Source organism: Diadema antillarum, unplaced genomic scaffold (genome assembly GCF_040938485.1).
Source record: "Diadema antillarum isolate AM-2024a unplaced genomic scaffold, OU_Dant_1.0 seq00000622_RagTag, whole genome shotgun sequence".
Lineage (NCBI taxonomy): Eukaryota > Metazoa > Echinodermata > Echinoidea > Diadematoida > Diadematidae > Diadema > Diadema antillarum.
The window spans coordinates 874678-897729 of NW_027271545.1; the positions used below are offsets into that span (position 1 = coordinate 874678).

The following is a 23052-nucleotide window of genomic DNA, read 5'->3' on the forward strand; positions in this document are numbered from 1 at the left end:
AAAGATATCAAATTTCTTAATACAATAAAAAAAGTATATTTTCAAAATGACGTCATCAAATTTCAAGTTTACTCGAGCGTATCTCACTTAATATTGGCCAATTTTCACCCAGATTTCAGTATGCTGTACCTTATTTAATGCTCTATCAGTTTTAATACATCAAATATTTCGCTGGATGAAGTCTTCACCCCGTAAAAATAGATTGAAGGTAACCTTGTCAAATTTGACACATTTGCGAGTTATCTCTATAGGAGTGCAGTTTTTCTTGAAATGAAATTTAACATGACTGTCTTTATCGAGCACTATCTCACTTATCCTACGGTGAATTTCTCCCAGAGTATAATATGTGTTAGCTGAGACTTTGCGCTATCGGATATGTGTCCTTCGTTTTTTTTCATACGACGTCGCAAATCACGTCGAAAAACTTCGCTTATATCAAAGCTTAGCTTCGATGTATTTTCATATTTCTTTCTTTTTGCAAATTTCTTTGCAATAACACATTAAAGACATTCCCTAGTACCCCCATATTTTTCACATGTTTAGTTCATGTGACGTACATTATTTTATAAGGTAACAACTACTTGATCGAACACCATCTTGGGTAGGTAAATTATGGTGAAAGGTCATAAATGAATCATCCTGTATCTTGGTGAATACATGTCCTATCTTTCCAATATATTGCACACACAAAGACCATGTTACAAGGATCATTTCACAAAATAACCAGTTTTTTTCTCAGATGCCATCTTGGCTGTGCAAAGTGGGGTCAATGGTCAAATATAGATTTACTTCATTCTGTATCTTCGTTATAGTGTATACGGAATATGATACCAAAGATGGCAAACCTGACTCCCTTTTTTCTAAATGAGAATCCAAACATCACACGGCCAATGTCCATAAACACAGATGAAACCTTTACGGTCATGCCTATTGGGATCAGGACTCAAATCATTGATTTTCGAAAAGATCGGATCACCTAATTTGTCAGTGTTGACAAATTCCAAGTCTAGTTATTATATTTCTTTATCCGACTCTACATGCATTTATTTTATTCCAATCATTTGCAACAAAATAAAAGCAAGTTAATCTTTGTTTTTCGTTATGGTTGATATTTCTCAAGGTCATAACAGGTGGGAATGCTATTAATTAAACAATGATTATAAAGACATATATGAGACGTATGATGTACAGCTTTGGATAGGTTGGGCCCTACATAGTAACTATCTTGGTATCACATTTTGTATTTCAATAATATTGAAATTTTGAATTTGCAGATTGATGATATGATAGATAAATGCATACTTCATCCGAATGTTGTGTGAAGATGACACAAAACAACGCGGTAGGCTTTAGAAAATGCTGGAACTTCGATTATTTAGGTTAAATATATTGTTTGATACGTATACGTCATAGGAAAATAAAGTAAAGAATAAGAAGACAATTTCAGGGTATGTCATGCCCATAATTATTTCACATTTTAGTTCTTCAGCAAATTACAGCCAAGAAAACCCCATTTCATCCATTATGTTGTCAGTATTGGAACAGAAAAAAAAAAACATAAAAAAAAATGATGGACATGGCTGTTAGTTTACGGTTGCCATTACAACCAGCAACATCGGACATAGGTAAATTATATATCAAAATGTTAGCAATTAAACTTGAGGAAAAGTCACCAAATTTGGTTGAAATCGGATAAAGGGCGAAGGAGTGGCAAATGAAAATATTGGTAGGGCCGCACAATGTGCTCCGCCCCCCCCCCGGACTTTTGTAGGGTTAATTCACAAGTTCAACACGTACGATGTCCCTTTAACAACCATAACAACTGAACAAAGTAAACATTGTATTGCATCAAATTATGCAGATTCGTGCATACCTCTGAATTTGTGCGCGTTTTGCTTCAAGCAAATTCATAGGGAGATGTATATTGTGTTCGATATATTCAATGTTATGTATAAGTCAGTATTGCCCTTTGGTATCACACGGTAAATCATAATTTCCTGGTCATAATCATCACATTGCAGGTGAGTACAGGATACACTCAGCTGTATTCGAAGACTCATCGGGTATGTCGGGTGGCCATTGTACACTCAGGCGAGCACCATATCACCTGACTGACCACATCACGCTCGTCGACAACAGAGGCCTGACGGATTACTCGGCTGATACCAGTGCATATATCGATCAATTGCGTAAGAATGTAGTCAATTATCTTCTTTCTATAAGATTGTAGTTTTTAAACGCGGTTTCTCCACAGACAGACACCAGTCAAACCAGTCTAGTGGTCATCAACTTCTAGCTGTGCTAGCAGGCTATTTTTTTTTAATGCCATACTTTCCAAGCAATACTTTTCAAGTACATTGTAGTAACCAATACGTATAACTATGTGACCACTAAAATTGATATGTCGGGACACCAAACTTTCGAAAATCTACCTTTCAGTAGCCCGATTGGGCAAATGAAAGCTATAATTTGTAGTCACAGCTATTTATGTTTCCTTTATAATATATCGCCACCACACTTCCTTTTCGGACCTACATTAAAAAAAAACACACACACACATTTAATGTCATTGCAGTGACCCAAAGGCCACCGGAGAAAAAACAAGTTCTTGTCGATCCCTAAGCTTTCTAGTCCTTGATGCCAAAAATGTGTGGAGAGCACACACTGACTGTATTAAAGACAATAGGGTTAAAAGGCGTTTACTTTCTTATCAAGCCCCTGGAAGCAAACTACTTCTCCGAAGCAATGTGCAGTATGGTCATACGAAATGAAGTCACCTTATTGTGTATTTAAACAAAGCAAAGCAAAAACAGAATGCAAAAATAACTTATTAGCACCTACTTTTCTCCTGTCTTTATGGCATCTGGGATTTTTTTTTCTTTCTGTCACAACATTAAAAAAAAGATACATATGAACTCCAATGAAACATTACATCTGCAAAATGTATATTAACAGTAACATCAACAAGGTCAGAGATGAGTGCTTAAATGGGGCTTTATGCTCACATGTATTTATTCGCAAGATGACTAGAAGTTCATGTTCTATCATAATTGTAACCCGAATGTTACACTCCCGAGTTCATAAATAAAGAATATCACACCTGGGATTAAGTTTTGACAAAATAATCCAATGACAAACTTTATTAGCTTGTTTGTCGTTCAACAAAGTACATCCTTCAATTCAATATTCATTCACAGACTCAATTGTAACCTTTGTTACATTAGCATAACAATATATTTGCCAGTGTATGACGATAATTCGACTCGTTGCTGTCTCTTTGTCCCTCTCGCCGGTTATCCTGTCGACGAGCCCAGAGCAGTCACAAACCAGTCGTACACGGTAGCTGATGCAATGCTCAGTAGCTGTCAGTCACGCTGAACCAAGCAAAGGCGGGCCAAAGCTCTCATCCAAATATGTATCTAGTCAAAAGAGTTTACAAGACACAGGACTTTCCTAATATTGTGTCTTTCTGATCAATAATATTTCTTCAGGAGTATGGAAGTCCACTCCAATATCTGATCTGATACATTGTCTCTACATATACATGCCTCATAAACATATATGAGCGCATTAGACAATACAGATACAAATTCCAGTCACATACATTCAAATGTTTGTCAATTCATTTTGACATACAGGTGCTAAATACGGTCAGAATAACTTCTCTTCAGTTAAACATTTTCAGCATCCTGAATTATATCCAACACTGCTGCCACAAATAAAGCTTTGATCTATCTGATCGACTGGCAGTATAGTTGCTTCATCTGGGGTCGACAAATATTGTGACTCCGATTCAAATATTATAGTTTGAGTGGAAATAATGCTCCATGCATACAATAATTACACTGAGCAGTTGTACACTATACCACGCATGTACTGTTGACATGTATACTTTATAAAGAGCATGAATATATAACTTTCATAATCACAATAGCACAACTATTCCTCGCATTTAGTTCTTCGCAAGGTTCTCCATATCTGGTGGCTAGTCCTTCCCCTCTAGAGTTGAACATTCCACAATTCAATAGTGCAGTGACCTCCGCCACTCACAGGGAACGGTCAGTGGACATAAATCTGTCAGTTCAGACGAGGGGGGGGGGGTGCTGCACATTGTAGACCTGAATATTTACGAGCATAGCCTCACTTTCTTTGAGTGTGAGGGTCTACAGGGCATTTCAACATGTATGCAATCAAACTAAAATCTGACTTCAAATTCCAAGTTAGTTTCCCAATTTCATCTGTCTAATAATGAACTTGAGTGTATGCCTAATCATGTCCATTCATAAAACATCCGAAGCGCAAATACCTTGAAGTGCATTGCAATATATCTTCAAATAATATACAAGCAGCAATCATCAATCATCAATACTTTTGGCATAACATATGATAACTTCGGAATTTATATACATGATATCAGAGTCTTCTTCTTAACAAGCAACCTCCATGTCTATTGATTGGGGTTCATAATTACAAACACTCTCCAATGCAATACATAACATGAGAAATACAATGACTTACCTAGTCAAAAGAGCCAACACTCGTTTTCACTACAAGTTGCTCCACACGGCAGTCAGTGGATGTACGTGCCACAACCAGTTGTATCACAGGCACATAAAACTTCTATATAACAGTACAGCTGATGCTTGTAAGGTTTTACCAGTGTTTTGTGGTAAACCTCTCAGCAGATAATATATGTGTGAGAAAACTTTCTGGATCACACAGTCGATGTAACAAGCAAAGTGGGTGCAGGCCTCAAAGCGCTGGCAGGAAGCAGATATACCTATTTGCTCCAAAGCTATGGGCTTTTATACCTTTCTATCTCTATGTAAAATATTGAAATTACAATCTTTCTCTAGAAAATCAGAAACTTCCAGGAAGAAAACTGACCAGCAGACATTTCATTGGTTCATGTTTCTATGACATCATTCAAAGTCTGCCTCATTGGCTAGAGGTCACTCATTCCCCTTGACTTCCAGGAACATTACTGACGTACTGACCATCCACTTGGCCAGACAAAGTCTTAACATTGACCAAGGGCAGTAACGACAGGCTTTCCAGTCACTCTCAAGCCTTCTGGCTACAGGGCTTTAAAGTTGCACTCCTGTGACCTCGGTCACTAGAGCTGCTGCCTAACCAGCATAGCTATATAACACATTGTTTATACTCATGCAAACACTGATCTAGTTAACATACTAGACAAATCATATATCATATATGTCATAAAATCACTCAATTAGGATATAGAGACATAATTATACCTCATTTGCATAAATGATGTATTGAACATAACCACTGCACACATATCTCTTATGCTGAAGTGCGTGGATCACACTTTGTTCTGAACATATGCATATGGAAAACTTTCGCACGATTTCGCGCATTAGTCGGGTTCCTTATGTTACAATTTTAACTTTCGTCGGATTTTTGTGGAGAGTATGAAAACTATACATTTTTGGAATCGTTATAGTATAAGCAATCAGAAAAACAATGTTTCCATTTGCACCGAACTTTTTATGGCCGCCATCTTGGATTTTACAAAATGGCCGCCATAAACAATATTTTTGTTAATATATCTCGACTTCTAAGTGACATAGGGCTTTTATTTTGACAGCTAAACTACCATTTTCAGGGTCAGAGATTCCAATGATCCCAGTTTCATGTGTGTTGAGACATTTCCTATAGCATTTTTTGCAAATACTTACTAATTTTGAACAGATTACGTAATATCAGTGCATGAAATCAGATAATTTGGTATAAATTACTAAATAAAGCTCAAAATGGGCACATTTTTTGTGTAAATATGCTTTTTAGTGTCTTGAGCAAATATAAAACAAAAAAAATGTGCCATCAGGAGAAATTTCTTAAGTATTTTATTGTTTTTTAAATTTCTTATGTATTTCCTTGTTTTTTCAACTTTATGTTTTTCGTTGTTTTTTCGATGAAACTTGTTCCGAACAAGAAAACATGTAATTAATTGATTTTAATCAATGAAACCCCAAAATAATCATGCTTTTATGAAATTTGCCTGAAAGCACATTTTGCATTGAAATTGTACACAAATTCACGTTTTTGAGCAATTTTCGGTCTGACATGCACATACATATTTATTCGCAACTTCGGAACCACGCGCCCGGGCATCGCAAATTTGGTGTCAAAAGATGCGGGAGACTTGAAAGAAAAAAGTCATGAAACGTCGCGGCCTAGTTACGGTTAAATTTGTCTTTGATTTGAATGCCATGAGATGTTGTAGGCAGGTAGCACTGAGCTGAATTTATGGTGATGTTGGGGCAACTTGTGATATAGGTCGCTAAAGTGTTATGTAGGAATCACTGCGTAAAAGTTTTCTTCCGTGTATGGGACAGACCAAAGGGGGTGTGGTGTGACAAGAGGGATAATAACATCAATGCTGATGGATCTCCTCAAAAAATAGGATTTACATACACCTGCGTAGATCTTGTGTCTTATCGCTGTATTCTGTTAATTGGAACAGCGCTTTGCCAATGGTTTTGTACAAATCACCAGAATGTTCCATGGTCTGTATATACCACCATTCTTCAAGGGTGCCGTGCGTTCTTCACAACATAGATTACACAGACTTGTCAGAGGACACTGCTGACATTGGCTGATGAGAAAGGAACCACCCATGGCACGATTAATGGTATAACAGCCTGAACATGCTGAAGGCAGAGTTTACTGGAGTACCGGTTGCACCATCCTCATCGATTGGCATAGCCTAGAGTCTATCTACCACTCCACACCATGTAGATATACTACATTTTGTCAAGTCAAGACCACAACTTGCAAAGAGAGGAGACCAACATTGTTACCTGATGTAAAGGCTTCTCAGAATGCTACCAGCTGAAAGAACTACAGATTGATTGTTGCAACTTCATGGAAGTAGAGGAAACGTCAATCAATATTCCAGGCTGAGCGATTCAAACATGTCTGAAAGCAAGCTACTGACACAGGCAGGAACCATACCAACCAGACATAACCTTAAATGCCCAGTTGTCCCATGACTGGGAGAACTTCATGTTGTCTATGCTACAGTATGCGCTGTTGGTGCCTCTTGGCATTGATGATGAACGAGCAGCTGGATTTCTTTCACAAAGCAAGTCAAAGGATGACCTGACCAACTATCTTGCTTCACGACTCTAGGGTACTACAGTACAACACATAAACACGTCATCGTCTCTTCTTCAGTGCATACCAGGAGCAACAAAAGACTTATTTTCGAGGATAAGAATAATGAAAATTAGACACACTGTTGATCGTCCATGCTGTCTTAGCATCACAGCGAAACTCATTAAATGCAGAGGTTTTCTTCTCTACAGACACAGAATATCCTCCTCCTCCTTCTTCTTCTTCTTCCCATCTTCTTCTGATTAAGTGTGCCTCAATCAATTAACTGAAGATTCTTGCACACTGTTAGTGTCCTGAAAGTCATAGCAATAATAGTCACTGGTGTTTATTAATAGCAAACTTCGAGCTCATCCTGTCGAACACGTCCATATTCATGTCCTCTGAGCTATGGATATAGAACCTTGGAGAGCCATAGGGCCAATCTTCTATGCGTTCACTGGTGCTGACAACACTGGAATATGATAAGAATAGCAACCTGGCTGCAAGTTTATATGAAGGCAGAAGAGATGTAATCAGTTCTCTGTAGATGCTTTTCACAGGGGACGACGGGACTGAAATTGGATTGCTGGCTTCTCTATAACAAGCCTTGTCTGTGCAGCTTACTAACCCAAATGCATCTACATCAGGACTATCTCGGAACTGTGATGGCATCTCTTCTGCAAGCATAGGGGAGAAATTGACAAGCAACCTCCCACCCTTGGAGCTGTGAGACATCATTATCCTAAGAGTCCATATCCAATCCAGAGTGAAAGGACCCACCAGCATTGCTCTGCAGGATCCTCAGTTTGATCCTCTGCAGTATGGCTATCAGCTTTTACCATTGGATTTCTTTTTGATGTAAAAAAATGGTTTCCTCTAAGATTTAAACAATTTCTATCATGAAGAGCATGTTTTCTCCTCGGTGGAACATTTACGCAGGATTTGTACAATAATCAATGAATCGGAAAACAGTAATTCAGGTGAGAGTTTATGATTGATTCTAGCTTATTATTTGTTTCCCCTCGATGTCTTTGCTGGTGCGGCACTGAGTGTCACAATGACGAGAACAAGCAAGCACAATTAATGTATGGACTGAAGGGTGGCAATAATGGAGATTATGATTAATGAGGAGAAAGTCGTTGCTTCAAAGAATAAACCTATATTTGTCATTAGGGGTATATATTGGTTTGTAATAGACACTAACTACAAAAGTGGACATTTAAGTCTGATTACTTGTAGAACAGTTAATGAAATAGAACATGTCAGTTTATGGTTGAATCTACAGCAAAGATTTTTAAACCATTCTGTTTCTGTACAGCGAGTGTCAAATAATGATTGAGACCAAAAATTAAACTGACGATGACAATGATTGAGATGAGATGGAAAGAACGTTGGCTGCCTCAGAGATTAAACCAATTCTGTCAGGAGGATCATGCTTTTTCTTTGGTTAGACACAACTTATAAAACCCGATACAATTAATCACCTTGATTATTAATTTTATGCTGATTACTTTAGAAAAATGGTCAGTGTCAATTTGCAATAAAAAGAAAAACAAAACGCAAAAGGAAAATATAAATTATGTAAGAAAATAAAAAGATAATAAAATACATTTGAAATGAAATGACTTTCAGAAATTTGTTATGATGTACAATTGTTGAATATGCTACAACAAATATACGAACCAAAAAGTGGACTCTCAATTATCTAATTAGACTAAGTATGATTTTTGGGATTAATTTGCATAATTAATTAATAATCAAAGACTGAAAATTTATTGTTTCAAAAAATCTAATGACACATTCGTGTAGATTACTGGTGTCATGCATGCCAAATTACTTCGCAATGATGCTACTGATGGCCAAGAATTTGGGGGGGGGGGCAGTTTTAGCACAGCCTAAAACGCCTCGACCGATTTCGAGTAGTGGAACATTTATATCTGATTACTTAATACAGGCAATTAAATAGGAAATTACAGTCAGGCAAGTTCAGAGTTGAATCTGATTCTTTTTTTTTCAATGCAGTTTCCTCTGCCATTGGAATTCTTCTTAGATGCCTAAGACATTAAATCCATTTCTCTTTATATGAGGAGCATATAGGTCCCATAGCCATGGACACTAACTTATTGCAATGTTTATGCCTGGTCACTTGTAAAACAACTGATAAAATTGATAATGTCAGTTATGTGAGGTTATTGTTAAATTTAGCTTATCCATTTTGCTACCATTGGATTTCTTGGCCTTGAAAATGATAGTTTTGCTGTCAAAATCAAATTTCTGGGTTATTTAGAAGCCGATTTATTGAAGAAAACATGTTTTACGGCGGCCATTTTGGAAAAATCCAAGATGGCTGCCAAATAGATTTCGGCGCAAATGGAAACATTGTTTTCCTGATTGCTTATGCAAAGACCTTTCCAAAAATGTATAATTTTGATACTCTCCAAAAAAATCCGGCGAAATTACATAAGGAACCCGACTACATTTAGGGTTGACAGACCAGAGTGCACGTAGTCGCCGAGAGCCAACAGCCGAGTTGCACTCGAGCATAATATGGGAAGGAGCGGACTCGTCCATTGTACGGGAATCGGGAGAACCGTGCGTGTGCTTACTGGAGGGACAGAATACGCTTTAGAAGAAATGCATGCATGAACATGGAAGCCATTTTTTTTTTTTATCTGACAGCTAATAATGAAATGATATTAGTATTTTTAGTACCGGGAATCTAGATTTCCTACAACGGCATTTCCATTTCACCACACAAGTTGATCATTCACGAGCACACACACCAACGCGTACAGTATCTACATAATGGGTTCACTAACCCCCGTTGATTTAATGGGACTGAACCATGGTCTGTTCAAGCACGGCTTGTTGCAACCTCAAGTCATCTCGGCAGAGCAAAATACGCATGATGATCCTTGAATTTGGCAATATTTAGCTCTGAAAGAAGTGGTAATACACTCTGCAGGATTGTCAGAATATTAATAAAGACTAATCTGTTATAATGTGGACGAAAGACGATTCAAAAGGCATGATATCCAGCGAAAATTGTGAGTAACTTGAACTCTCCCGCCTTCGTTTCACAGCACAAATACAATTGTTCGTTTACGCACACTCGTCCGTTGTCCGTAAGCATTAGGGGAATTGTGTACAATGGACAGCACAAAAGCTCGCACGCTTTAGCAAAGTCACAAGCAGTTTTGTAAAACATTCTTTGATTTGACAAGAAAAGTGCCCTAATTTCTCTCTGACCAATCAAAACAAGTTATACATCACTGAAGAGCCCAAACATTCTACTTCATTTTGAAGTGCGAGGGTAAACAATTCCACTAAGCTTCCGTGGTACAGCCTGTGATTTATATGGGCATGTCCGAAAATTATGGCTTATTTTGGGTACGCCGCCATAGACAAACTCAAGATTTGGTGATTTGAAGCAGAATTTCAGGGGAAAAGTGCCCTAATTTCCCCAAACCTATTTTTGGTGAAATACACAGAGTAGAAAGAGGGTACATTCTAGTTTCATTTGGAGTGCGAGGGTTTTGAATTCATAGCCATGTTTTTTGTGCAGAGCTATTTTTGTCCCAAAGGAGGGGGATATGACGCGTCTTTTCACGTGTTATAAGCACCGGTGCTCTCGCTCCGGAGCAAATGCGCGCAAGTTTTCCATATGCATATCAAATAATAATCTTGCAAACAGTCATACCCTTACAGCCATTGTATATAGCACAACAGTATCTGTAATATAAAATGTAACACGAGCAAAGTAAATCTAGTAATGTATGGAGTTACTCTACTTTAAGGCACACGCAAAGCTAGCCTAAACAGTTCATTGGAAATTAGGGGGGCAGAGAAATGGGAGGGGAAAGGAATAAGAGGACAGAATTTGGGCTAGACATGCACTCTACGTCATTGTCGCAGAAAATGTTGGTCTACAGTTAGAACCAGTCCACTCTGTATAGGCTTTGCCCATGGTAGGACACTGTCTCTAAATCCCAAAGCAACTACTATTTTGTCCTAGCAAGAACGACCTTCCTCTTCTGAGACATGGTCCTTTTGTTTCTCTTGATGTGCCTACACACCAACAAAAGGGAGGGGTGCTTAAAACAATATCCCTAGACTGGCTAGCTTGCTCCATCCTTGAGTTTTATTACACCTACATAGTCTAACACCAGCAGGGGCATTTCACAGGGCTTGACCAGTCTCAATACACACAGGCTTACAATTGGACATTGGCTACTGGGGTCAAAGGTTGGAGGGGAAATCTTAAGACTAATCTTGGGGGTTACTAGTACACTGGTCGAGGGGTTGTTGGAAAACTGGTGGGGTACGGACGTCAGAGGAGGGATGAATGGAGGGGGTGGTGATAACAGTGACCATGGGTTTTCCAAGGAAGTAGGAATCTAGTCTGACGACATTCTGGAGAAATCTTAGTAACCCAAATTTTGGTGGGGTTACATCCTCCCCTTTCAAACCAGGGTTCACTCCTGTGAACCTTAGATTAATCAAAGCCAAAGATCTTACGCTTAAGGTCAGCAAAGAATCCTGATGATGTTGCTTGCCTAGCACCAGAGGGTTCACCAAGGGTATCGTACTGCATGCGTAGCGGCGGCCTTGAAGAGCGAGTTGAGCGCCTGATGGATTGCGGGGCAGGCTCTGAATCGATTGCTTGCTTTGCATTTTGCGCTTGCTCAGCCTCGGGCTCTGCTAGAGTATGAGGGGTGTTACCTCTGGACTCTGCGTCTGGGGGTAAAGGGCTAGTGTGTCTACTCTCTTCCTCCATGCTCTCCCCTCTCAAATCGGGGACTGCATCATCCGGTGTTGCTCTACCAGAACCACTGGATGCACTTGTGGCATCTATGCTGATGTCACTGCCAGCCTGGTTCTCTAAGTCTGAATCAGTTGATGTCTCCTCAGTAGTGGGGTCAGGGGATAAAACGGAACCGCCGGAAACACCTGTGTCACTCACCACATCAGCTGTGTTGACCTGTTCAGGGGTCTCGCTGGCAGTCTCAGAGGGAATACTGGGAGGTTGGGAGGGGACAAACTCTGATGCATTTATGTTAAGTCCTGAATGTGGGCGGTTAATGTGCTTGCGTACATCGAAAAGCAGAGTGATTTCTTCGTCACTTGAGTCTGAACTATCAGACTCTTCCTCACTCGGAGGGGCAATAGACTTTTTGGAACGGGTCCGATCAGCTGGACTCCTTTTCTTACCTGGTCTCTGGGTCTCTGAGTTATGGGCTGGGGCTTCATTCAAATACTCTATGGGTAGGAGAAGGTTGCGGTGTAGGGTGCGTGTCCTACCAATCCCGTCTTCAGGTGCAACTTCGTAAACCGGCATATCAGGGTTGAGTCGCTTTGTGATGACATAAGGGTTCGCATACCATCTATCAGCTAATTTCTGCTTACCAGTCAGTCCAACGTTCCTAACTAGGACGCGATCGCCAGGTTTCAGACCATTGGCTCGCACTTTCGCATCATAGCGGACCTTGTTGGCACTGGCAGACTTGCCGGATGCAGCTGACGCAAGTTTGTAAGCTCGCGTAAGCTGATCACGCAACCCGCTGACATACTTCACGTGGTCAGTCCCAGTGAAGTTGTCAGGGCTAGTGCCAAATCGCAGATCAACAGGCAGCCTAGCTTCCCTACCGAACATGAGGAAATAAGGTGAGAAACCAGTACTGTCATTCCTTGAACAATTGTAAGCGTGTACAAGTGCACTTACGTACTTGCTCCAATTTGCTTTCTTCTCCTCCTCCAGGGTCCCTAGCATGTCCAGTAGCGTTCTGTTGAAACGCTCAGGCTGAGGGTCTCCCTGGGGATGGTAAGGAGTTGTCCTTGATTTCTTAATGCCAAGGAGCCTTGACAGCTCATGGATCACTTTGCTCTCAAAGTCCCTACCTTGATCAGAATGAAGGCGCTGGGGCAGACCATAATGTACAAAAAAGTTTTCCCACAGGACCTTGGCGACAGTGGCAGCAGTCTGGTCCTTCGTGGGGAAAGCTTGTGCGTATCGTGTGTAGTGATCCGTCACTACCAAGATAGACTTCTTATTCGAGCGGTCTGGTTCTAGGGAGAGAAAGTCCATGCAGACCAGCTCCAGGGGGCTGGTTGTGTGAATACTCACCAATGGGGCTGCTGGCTTTGGAGGAGTCTTTCTTGCTATACAACGAGGGCAATGCTTGACCCACTCCGTAATGTCAGCACTCATCTTTGGCCAGTAGAACCTGTCTCTAGCCAACGCTATGGACTTCTCAATTCCAAGGTGGCCAACACTGTCGTGTATGCCCCTCATTGCCTCGACACGGCGCTGGGCAGGCAATACTAACTGGTGATGGCGGTTCCCTAAGGAGTCAGTGAATGTTCTGTAGAGGACTCCTTTGCACAGAACTAGCCTGTCGAACTCGCGGAGTATCAGGGCAACCTCTCTTGAAAGGCCGGTATAAGACTGCGGCCTCTCCCCACGTTCAACATAATCCCTGACTAGTTTCAGTTGGGGATCTGCCTTTTGAGCCTGTGCCCAGTCTACTACATTCAGGTCTGAGCCCTTTGCATACAGACCTGGGATAGACTCTGCACTGGCACACAGGGTCTCAACGTATGGCTGACTTCTATGAGGAGAGTTGGCTGAAACATAATGCGTCTGACAGAAGGCAGAGAGTGTGGACACTTTCTCACCTGAGTCCGACGTCTCATGCAGCCTTGCTTCCAGATCACTGATCTTGCACTGCTGGCGATCCTCAAACTCCTTGTCCAGGCTGGGAGGATGTGGTTTCCTTGACAGCGCATCTGCTTCAATGTTCGTCTTTCCTGGCTTATAATGGATGGAAAAATCAAAGCAGGAAAGTGCAGCAAGCCATCTATGTCCTGTGGCATCGAGTTTTGCCGACGTCAGGACATATGTTAGTGGGTTATTATCTGTCGTAACCCGTGTACCTTTTGCTGCATACAAGTAATCCCTGAATTTGTCGGTGACTGCCCACTTAAGAGCAAGAAATTCCAGCTTGTGGGCTGGATAGTTCTTCTCACTGTGGGACAGTCCCCGACTTCCATATGCCACTGGACGAAGCTTACCTCCATGATCTTGATACAGGACACCACCAAGTCCATCACGGCTGGCATCAACATGGAGCACAAAAGGCTTTGACAGGTCTGCGAAGGCTAAGACTGGGGCTGTGACCAGACAATGCTTCAAAGCCTGAAAAGCCCTCTCACACTCCTCAGTCCAAGCATCACCAAGGGGGTCACTTGCCTTTCGGGCATCCGGGCTCGGAACTTTCTTTGGAGGTGGCTGTCCTCGCCTCCTGGGGTAAACGCACCCACTTGTGAGTGCGTTCAAAGGGCGGGAAATCTTGGCATAGTCCTTTATGAATCGCCGGTAATAGCCAGCAAATCCTAAGAAAGACTTGACATGCCTCACTGTCTGTGGCCTGGGCCAGGTTCTTACATCGGCCACTTTGTCTGGATCTGTCTGTACCCCAGCCTCGGAGACTACATGACCAAGGTACCTAACCGACTGACAGCAAAATTGGCATTTTTCTGGTGATACCTTCAAGCCAAATTGCTGCAGCCTATCCAGTACCCTAGCCAGGCGCTCCTCCATTTCCTCCAGCGTTTTGGAGAAGATTATCAGGTCATCCATGTACACCAACACCTCTAACATGTTCAGACCCGACATGCACTTCTCCATTAGCCTCTGGAAGGTTGCTGGTGCTCCCTTCACCCCTTGGGGCATACGCTCGAACTGGTAAAACCCCAAAGGACAAGTGAAAGCCATTCACGCATCGGGATTTGATAGAATCCCGACTTTAAGTCGATAACAGAAAACCATTTACTGCCACTCAGGGAATCAATGGCCTCCTGTATCAGGGGCACTGTGTACTGGTCGGGAATGGTACGAGAATTGAGTGTACGGTAGTCGACGCACATTCTCAAAGTACCATTCTTTTTCCGAACCAGCACAATTGGAGAGGCATAGGGACTCTTAGACTCCTTAATTATGTTGTTCTCCAACAGCTGTTGAAGATGTTGCTGCAAGTCCCTAAGATCAGAGGGAGGCACCCTCCGAGACCTCTCACGGAATGGTGTGTCATCGTTAACACGAATCTGATGCTCCGCATAGCCTGTACTGCCTAGGTCAAATTCATGCCTGGAGAACACATCACTCCTCTGCCTGCACTGATTGAGCAGCCTTTCTTTCCACTCCGGGGAAATCGGGCCCCAATTGATGGGCAGCTCACTAACGTCAACTTGAGGGGAAGGGGTGTTATCGCCTACATTAGCACTTACTTGGGAATGGGTTGCCTCGGTGTAACTGTGAGGCTGGGTAGGAAAACTACTAGGGGTAGGGAAACACTTGTCGGGGACATAGGCATCTACTATTGGGCAGTTGCCAGGGACAGTGATAGACTCAGGGCTACTATTGGTCACCAGCACCCTTACCTTTACAATCGCACCACCTGACAATTTCTGTACTCCTGGGGCTATGTGTAACCCACTTGGAAGTTTGCTGTGGGGATTAGACTCTACGAAAACAGTCATTTCTTCCTTCAGGGGATTCCTAATTTGGGCAGTCATTATCAATTTGGAGTGGGGAGGTATTTGCGTGCTATGTCCTTTCTTGGTCCTAGCAGTGCCCAATTTGCCATCAGGGGATACCTTCTCTTGTTTTGATATACTGGCATAGATATCCCTGCAAGTCGCACTAATCTGCAATGACTGGGCGAAGCGTGCTCCAGCCATCCTCCTACAAGATTCAAAACAGTGCCTGAAAAGTCCTGAATTAGTGCCAATAATCACTCTATGGTCACAGGGACGCTGGGGGTCTGGTACTACAAGAGCCAATGTACTAAACTCAGTCCCTGTGCCAGCAAATGACCGTTCAAAGCCTATGTTGACGTAAGCCCAACCCAGATAGGGCATAGTTCCATCTCCTCCATGGTACAGGACTAGGTCACTCAGTTCATGCAATTCCCTATCTAGTGTGTCGAAAAGGCTCTTGTGTATAAGAGTGACTTGAGACCCACTATCAAGAAGGCATTTTGTCTCCTTTCCATCTATCCAGCATTTTGGGTTGATAGCATCTCCTACTAAACCTTCAGGAACATCGTTCTTGGAAACCTCAACTTTAGAAACAAGTGGGGGAGAATCTAATTTTGGGACCCCTGGTTTCCCCTTCCCAGGCGCCCTTTCTCGTTTCCCTGGTTGCCAAGGATGTAGCTGACAAGTCTTTTACTCAGTACGTCAGGGGGAACAGAATTTTGGCAATTTCTACTGATATGGCCCTCCTCTCCACACTTGAAGCAAACAACACCAGTATTACTCTGCTGGGACGACTGAGATTTGGGGAGATTTTTGGTGGGTTGGGGTGCTGGTGGAGGTACTGGCTGGGGAAGAACATTGGGTTGAGGGGCTGTTTGTGGTGGCAGAATAGAGGGCTCTACCTTACGGTGGGCAGCCTGCTTTGGCTTTGTGCTGACCGGGGGTCTTGGGGCAGACAGAGATTTCTTCACCCTTTCCTCTTCTTCCTGCTTCCTCACTGAAGACAGGAGTTCCAGGAAGGATGGTGGTTTCTCCAGGCGCTCCCTGAGCTGTAGGTTTACTAGGAGCATTTCATGGTAGAGGATGCCCCTGATGAATTGTCGCAGTCTCACCTTGTTGGCGTCATGTGGCTTGACAACTCCTCACCTAACCACATGGCGCATGACTTCCTGTAAGCGAGAAAGATACTCAGAGGGAGACTCACCTTCAGCCTGGACTGTCTGATGAAATCTGACAAACAGTTCATCATCTGTGTCAGTATCGCCAAAAGCCAGATCCAGAGCCCTGAGGTAGTCTACAGAGCAGGCCTGGGGATTCTCACGCCTAAGGTCTGTAATGATGCTTGACGCAGGCGGACGCAATGACTCACGAATGCGCTTGCGCCGCTCAGCATCATCCAGAGTCTGCCACTCCTCCATCTGGCTCTCAACATGCTCTATCCAGATGAGGTAGCTATCCTCATCACGTGCTGCTGTCTTTGCACCAGAGAAGCATCGCAGTTTCCGATACCCTGTGGTCAGCCCACACCGTGCTAGTGAAGCTGCTAAAATTGGGATGTCTCGATCAGGGAAGGACATGGATGGTTCACTGATACCAGGGGAAGGGGGTGGAAGGTTGTTAGTAGTAGGGATGTCTTGAGACTGGACTTCCTGAGCTCTACGTCCTGCTTTTCTCCATTCCCTAACTAAACCTCTCTCCCTCAGGTCCTTGACACTGACCCTATTTCCTCTGACTGGTTCTAATCCGTCTAACCTCACTACTCTGCACATAGTCTCGCCATCTACTGGAATGACAATCTGTGCCTGTAATCCTAACATAGCGACTGCATTTTCAAATTCACACAGGAGCAATGTTTCCCCTGTATCGGGATCATCCCGTCTTAACACCTCAAGTAATGTGGGATATAACTCTGACAGTGCCAGTGCAAACACCTCTGTTGGCACAGTCTTTATACCTGTTGCAAGTAGGAGGGCATTCTCTACTCTAATCTCCTCCTTCTTGCACCAATCCTGACCAATCTGCTTCAAACTTTTACCTGCCATCGCTTTGTTTCCTGCACACGAGTGTTGGCTCTTTGGTACAATAGAACGAAAATGGTGAATGTAACAGTAACAATCAACAATGATAACCAAGACTCAGTTTCGGTAACATGTGTCACCAAACAAATGCAATTATACAATTAAGAAACAATTATAGTTCCCGGACAAGCCCCCAATTTATGTAACCCGAATGTTACACTCCCGAGTTCATAAATAAAGAATATCACACCTGGGATTAAGTTTTGACAAAATAATCCAATGACAAACTTTATTAGCTTGTTTGTCGTTCAACAAAGTACATCCTTCAATTCAATATTCATTCACAGACTCAATTGTAACCTTTGTTACATTAGCATAACAATATATTTGCCAGTGTATGACGATAATTCGACTCGTTGCTGTCTCTTTGTCCCTCTCGCCGGTTATCCTGTCGACGAGCCCAGAGCAGTCACAAACCAGTCGTACACGGTAGCTGATGCAATGCTCAGTAGCTGTCAGTCACGCTGAACCAAGCAAAGGCGGGCCAAAGCTCTCATCCAAATATGTATCTAGTCAAAAGAGTTTACAAGACACAGGACTTTCCTAATATTGTGTCTTTCTGATCAATAATATTTCTTCAGGAGTATGGAAGTCCACTCCAATATCTGATCTGATACATTGTCTCTACATATACATGCCTCATAAACATATATGAGCGCATTAGACAATACAGATACAAATTCCAGTCACATACATTCAAATGTTTGTCAATTCATTTTGACATACAGGTGCTAAATACGGTCAGAATAACTTCTCTTCAGTTAAACATTTTCAGCATCCTGAATTATATCCAACACTGCTGCCACAAATAAAGCTTTGATCTATCTGATCGACTGGCAGTATAGTTGCTTCATCTGGGGTCGACAAATATTGTGACTCCGATTCAAATATTATAGTTTGAGTGGAAATAATGCTCCATGCATACAATAATTACACTGAGCAGTTGTACACTATACCACGCATGTACTGTTGACATGTATACTTTATAAAGAGCATGAATATATAACTTTCATAATCACAATAGCACAACTATTCCTCGCATTTAGTTCTTCGCAAGGTTCTCCATATCTGGTGGCTAGTCCTTCCCCTCTAGAGTTGAACATTCCACAATTCAATAGTGCAGTGACCTCCGCCACTCACAGGGAACGGTCAGTGGACATAAATCTGCCAGTTCAGACGAGGGGGGGGGGGTGCTGCACATTGTAGACCTGAATATTTACGAGCATAGCCTCACTTTCTTTGAGTGTGAGGGTCTACAGGGCATTTCAACATGTATGCAATCAAACTAACATCTGACTTCAAATTCCAAGTTAGTTTCCCAATTTCATCTGTCTAATAATGAACTTGAGTGTATGCCCAATCATGTCCATTCATAAAACATCCGAAGCGCAAATACCTTGAAGTGCATTGCAATATATCTTCAAATAATATACAAGCAACAATCATCAATCATCAATACTTTTGGCATAACATATGATAACTTCGGAATTTATATACATGATATCAGAGTCTTCTTCTTAACAAGCAACCTCCATGTCTATTGATTGGGGTTCATAATTACAAACACTCTCCAATGCAATACATAACATGAGAAATACAATGACTTACCTAGTCAAAAGAGCCAACACTCGTTTTCACTACAAGTTGCTCCACACGGCAGTCAGTGGATGTACGTGCCACAACCAGTTGTATCACAGGCACATAAAACTTCTATATAACAGTACAGCTGATGCTTGTAAGGTTTTACCAGTGTTTTGTGGTAAACCTCTCAGCAGATAATATATGTGTGAGAAAACTTTCTGGATCACACAGTCGATGTAACAAGCAAAGTGGGTGCAGGCCTCAAAGCGCTGGCAGGAAGCAGATATACCTATTTGCTCCAAAGCTATGGGCTTTCATACCTTTCTATCTCTATGTAAAATATTGAAATTACAATCTTTCTCTAGAAAATCAGAAACTTCCAGGAAGAAAACTGACCAGCAGACATTTCATTGGTTCATGTTTCTATGACATCATTCAAAGTCTGCCTCATTGGCTAGAGGTCACTCATTCCCCTTGACTTCCAGGAACATTACTGACGTACTGACCATCCACTTGGCCAGACAAAGTCTTAACATTGACCAAGGGCAGTAACGACAGGCTTTCCAGTCACTCTCAAGCCTTCTGGCTACAGGGCTTTAAAGTTGCACTCCTGTGACCTCGGTCACTAGAGCTGCTGCCTAACCAGTATAGCTATATAACACATTGTTTATGCTCATGCAAACACTGATCTAGTTAACATACTAGACAAATCATATATCATATATGTCATAAAATCACTCAATTAGGATATAGAGACATAATTATACCTCATTTGCATAAATGATGTATTGAACATAACCACTGCACACATATCTCTTATGCTGAAGTGCGTGGATCACACTTTGTTCTGAACATATGACATATCAAATAATAATCTTGCAAACAGTCATACCCTTACAGCCATTGTATATAGCACAACAGTATCTGTAATATAAAATGTAACACGAGCAAAGTAAATCTAGTAATGTATGGAGTTACTCTACTTTAAGGCACACGCAAAGCTAGCCTAAACAGTTCATTGGAAATTAGGGGGGCAGAGAAATGGGAGGGGAAAGGAATAAGAGGACAGAATTTGGGCTAGACATGCACTCTACGTCATTGTCGCAGAAAATGTTGGTCTACAGTTAGAACCAGTCCACTCTGTATAGGCTTTGCCCATGGTAGGACACTGTCTCTAAATCCCAAAGCAACTACTATTTTGTCCTAGCAAGAACGACCTTCCTCTTCTGAGACATGGTCCTTTTGTTTCTCTTGATGTGCCTACACACCAACAAAAGGGAGGGGTGCTTAAAACAATATCCCTAGACTGGCTAGCTTGCTCCATCCTTGAGTTTTATTACACCTACATAGTCTAACACCAGCAGGGGCATTTCACAGGGCTTGACCAGTCTCAATACACACAGGCTTACAATTGGACATTGGCTACTGGGGTCAAAGGCTGGAGGGGAAATCTTAAGACTAATCTTGGGGGTTACTAGTACACTGGTCGAGGGGTTGTTGGAAAACTGGTGGGGTACGGACGTCAGAGGAGGGATGAATGGAGGGGGTGGTGATAACAGTGACCATGGGTTTTCCAAGGAAGTAGGAATCTAGTCTGACGACATTCTGGAGAAATCTTAGTAACCCAAATTTTGGTGGGGTTACATAATATCCCTAAAGATATAACGCTTCGGTGTGCATAATTCGCTGACTGGCAAGTTTGTTGCAGAACTACGCTAATCATGCATGAATTTCGAATGTACCCCGGAAGACAATATGGCGAATGAAGATGGATCCAATCAGACCATACACCCTATCTCCCCACCTTGCCGGGTTTTTAATGTTTGTTTCATAACTTGGGGTCTTTCTGTTTATAATCTCCTGCTTTAATAAGTGTAAATTAGTTTTACACCATATAACGCGATTAGGGTAGCTAAAGAAAAGCATGGTCCTAATTATAGATTTCAGCTTAATGGAGATGGGTAAGAAAACAAAACAACAAAAAAAAAGACGCATATCGAGAATGATAAACAAACATTGAAAAGTAGATTCGCTGGTAAACTACATGATGATTTGCCTGAGGCAAAAAAAAAAAATAAGAGAAATTGAAGGTACGTCAGAGGATGCACATCTACAATGTTGTAGGCCTACTATAGAAGTTGAAATATAGTTACTGCTTCCATGCGCATAAAGTTACATAACTTGCAAAATGACCACTATACTTTTCCTTTTCCTTTTCCAGTGAACGATGTTGAGGGCGGAATAAGGATACATTGTCCTGTATTTGTTGTCGACGCAAGGTAAGACCAAATTTTGCCTTCAATGCACTTACAGGGAAACACGTTTTGATCTACTACAAGGACCCTTGAATAAAACTTTGTTTTATTTTTTTTTTGGCGAAACCACTGAAGTAAGTGATAAGAATAAAAAGGAATGCAGTGAGTTTCTAACATTTCCTTGTACTGTCCAATTTGCAGGTATAAGTGTTATTAGAACGAGTTCCAAGAATTCAGAACAAAACAAAACAAAATAAAACCCACTGTATTCTGAAAACACGGTCGAAATGAAAAAAAAAAAGTAAAATGAAATTGAACTTTGTTCCATATAACATGGTGTAGGGCCTATTTTGTTTTATCTTGCATTGGCACTACCTATTTACATGCCATTTTTATTTTCCTGCAACAGCGATGAACGTGCTACCAACGACATGAAAAGATTTTTAAATGGCGCTTGCTCAGAGATAGAAAAGTTGGGAGGTAAGTATACTTTCTTGAGGTTTCCTCAGGAGTTTGGTGAAGGACAAGTTCTAATGAACTTTTATTAAACAAATATATTTGTTGTTTGGATGACAGAGTAGCACACCTGATAGAGCATTTCAATACATGAATCATTGATATGAATGTTGGAGATGGAAATATTACATGTACAGGAACGTCCTGATATCAATTTTCCCTCCACGAGAGAAATATTGAACTGTATTATTACACAAACGAAAACCCTACGTCTGCACACACCATTATGTAAGTTTGTTTGCATAATATATTCATAAACATTTGGCGCTGAATGTTGAAGAAAAAAAAATAAGACGGTGGGCCTTTTTTATTGACCTGTTAGGTGCATGTTATGTTCCGGGAAAATTAATATTCTCGTGAAATCTGAATGAGTCAGGTAAACAAGAAGAATTATGCTAAAATGCTGTTTAAGAAAAACTGAAAATGAACTGAACTTCTTAAAACTCTTTAATTTTTCCTCCCCATAGTTCTACTAACAGTAGCTACTCTAAAACTTCTGGTAGAGTTCCCAGCGCATGAAATTACGTGTATTCATTATTTCAGAAGTTCAAAACTATTAAATAAAAATCCAATTTCCACGTAATTTCACAGCCTGTGAATGAACACCTCGTCACTGCTTACAGCTCAATATGTCATTTGACATAACAATTGTTATTTTCCCCCTACAAAGGCAAACTATATTATAAGCACATATTACATGACATATACCACACGACCTAGTGATGATTAGGTGGAAGGAAAGAACGCCCTCCGCAGTGATTTAATAAATGCAGTTCGGTGACATTCTGCAGACAGGTAGATCTCACATCTCCATGGCCGGAGAATCGGATATGGGGTGGGGATGGGGGGATGGGTGGGTAGGAGTTGTCACAACACCATTGCTAGGTGGTATACAAATAAATATGTACCGCACATAAAAAGAAGGTGCTTCATCGCTTTATAATTATGGAGCAGCATTACTA

The 23052-nt window shown here is 41.5% G+C and overlaps 1 protein-coding gene and 1 pseudogene across 1 annotated transcript; both read right to left on the reverse strand.

The window, feature by feature from the left end:
• Window positions 1–14838: 14838 nt before the first annotated feature.
• LOC139736114 (uncharacterized) lies at window positions 14839–15861 on the reverse strand. Its single transcript, XM_071646844.1, has one exon. It carries the CDS (start codon window positions 15859–15861, stop codon window positions 14839–14841), a length of 1023 nt encoding a protein of 340 aa, XP_071502945.1.
• A 407-nt stretch (window positions 15862–16268) lies between these two features.
• On the reverse strand, window positions 16269–17702 carry LOC139736115 (paraneoplastic antigen Ma3-like; annotated as a pseudogene).
• Between the last annotated feature and the right edge of the window lie 5350 nt (window positions 17703–23052).

Bases quoted from the DNA above. Each gene is read 5' to 3' on its own strand.
- LOC139736114 (XM_071646844.1), bottom strand. From the start codon at position 15,861: ATGGCTGGAGCACGCTTCGCCCAGTCATTGCAGATTAGTGCGACTTGC.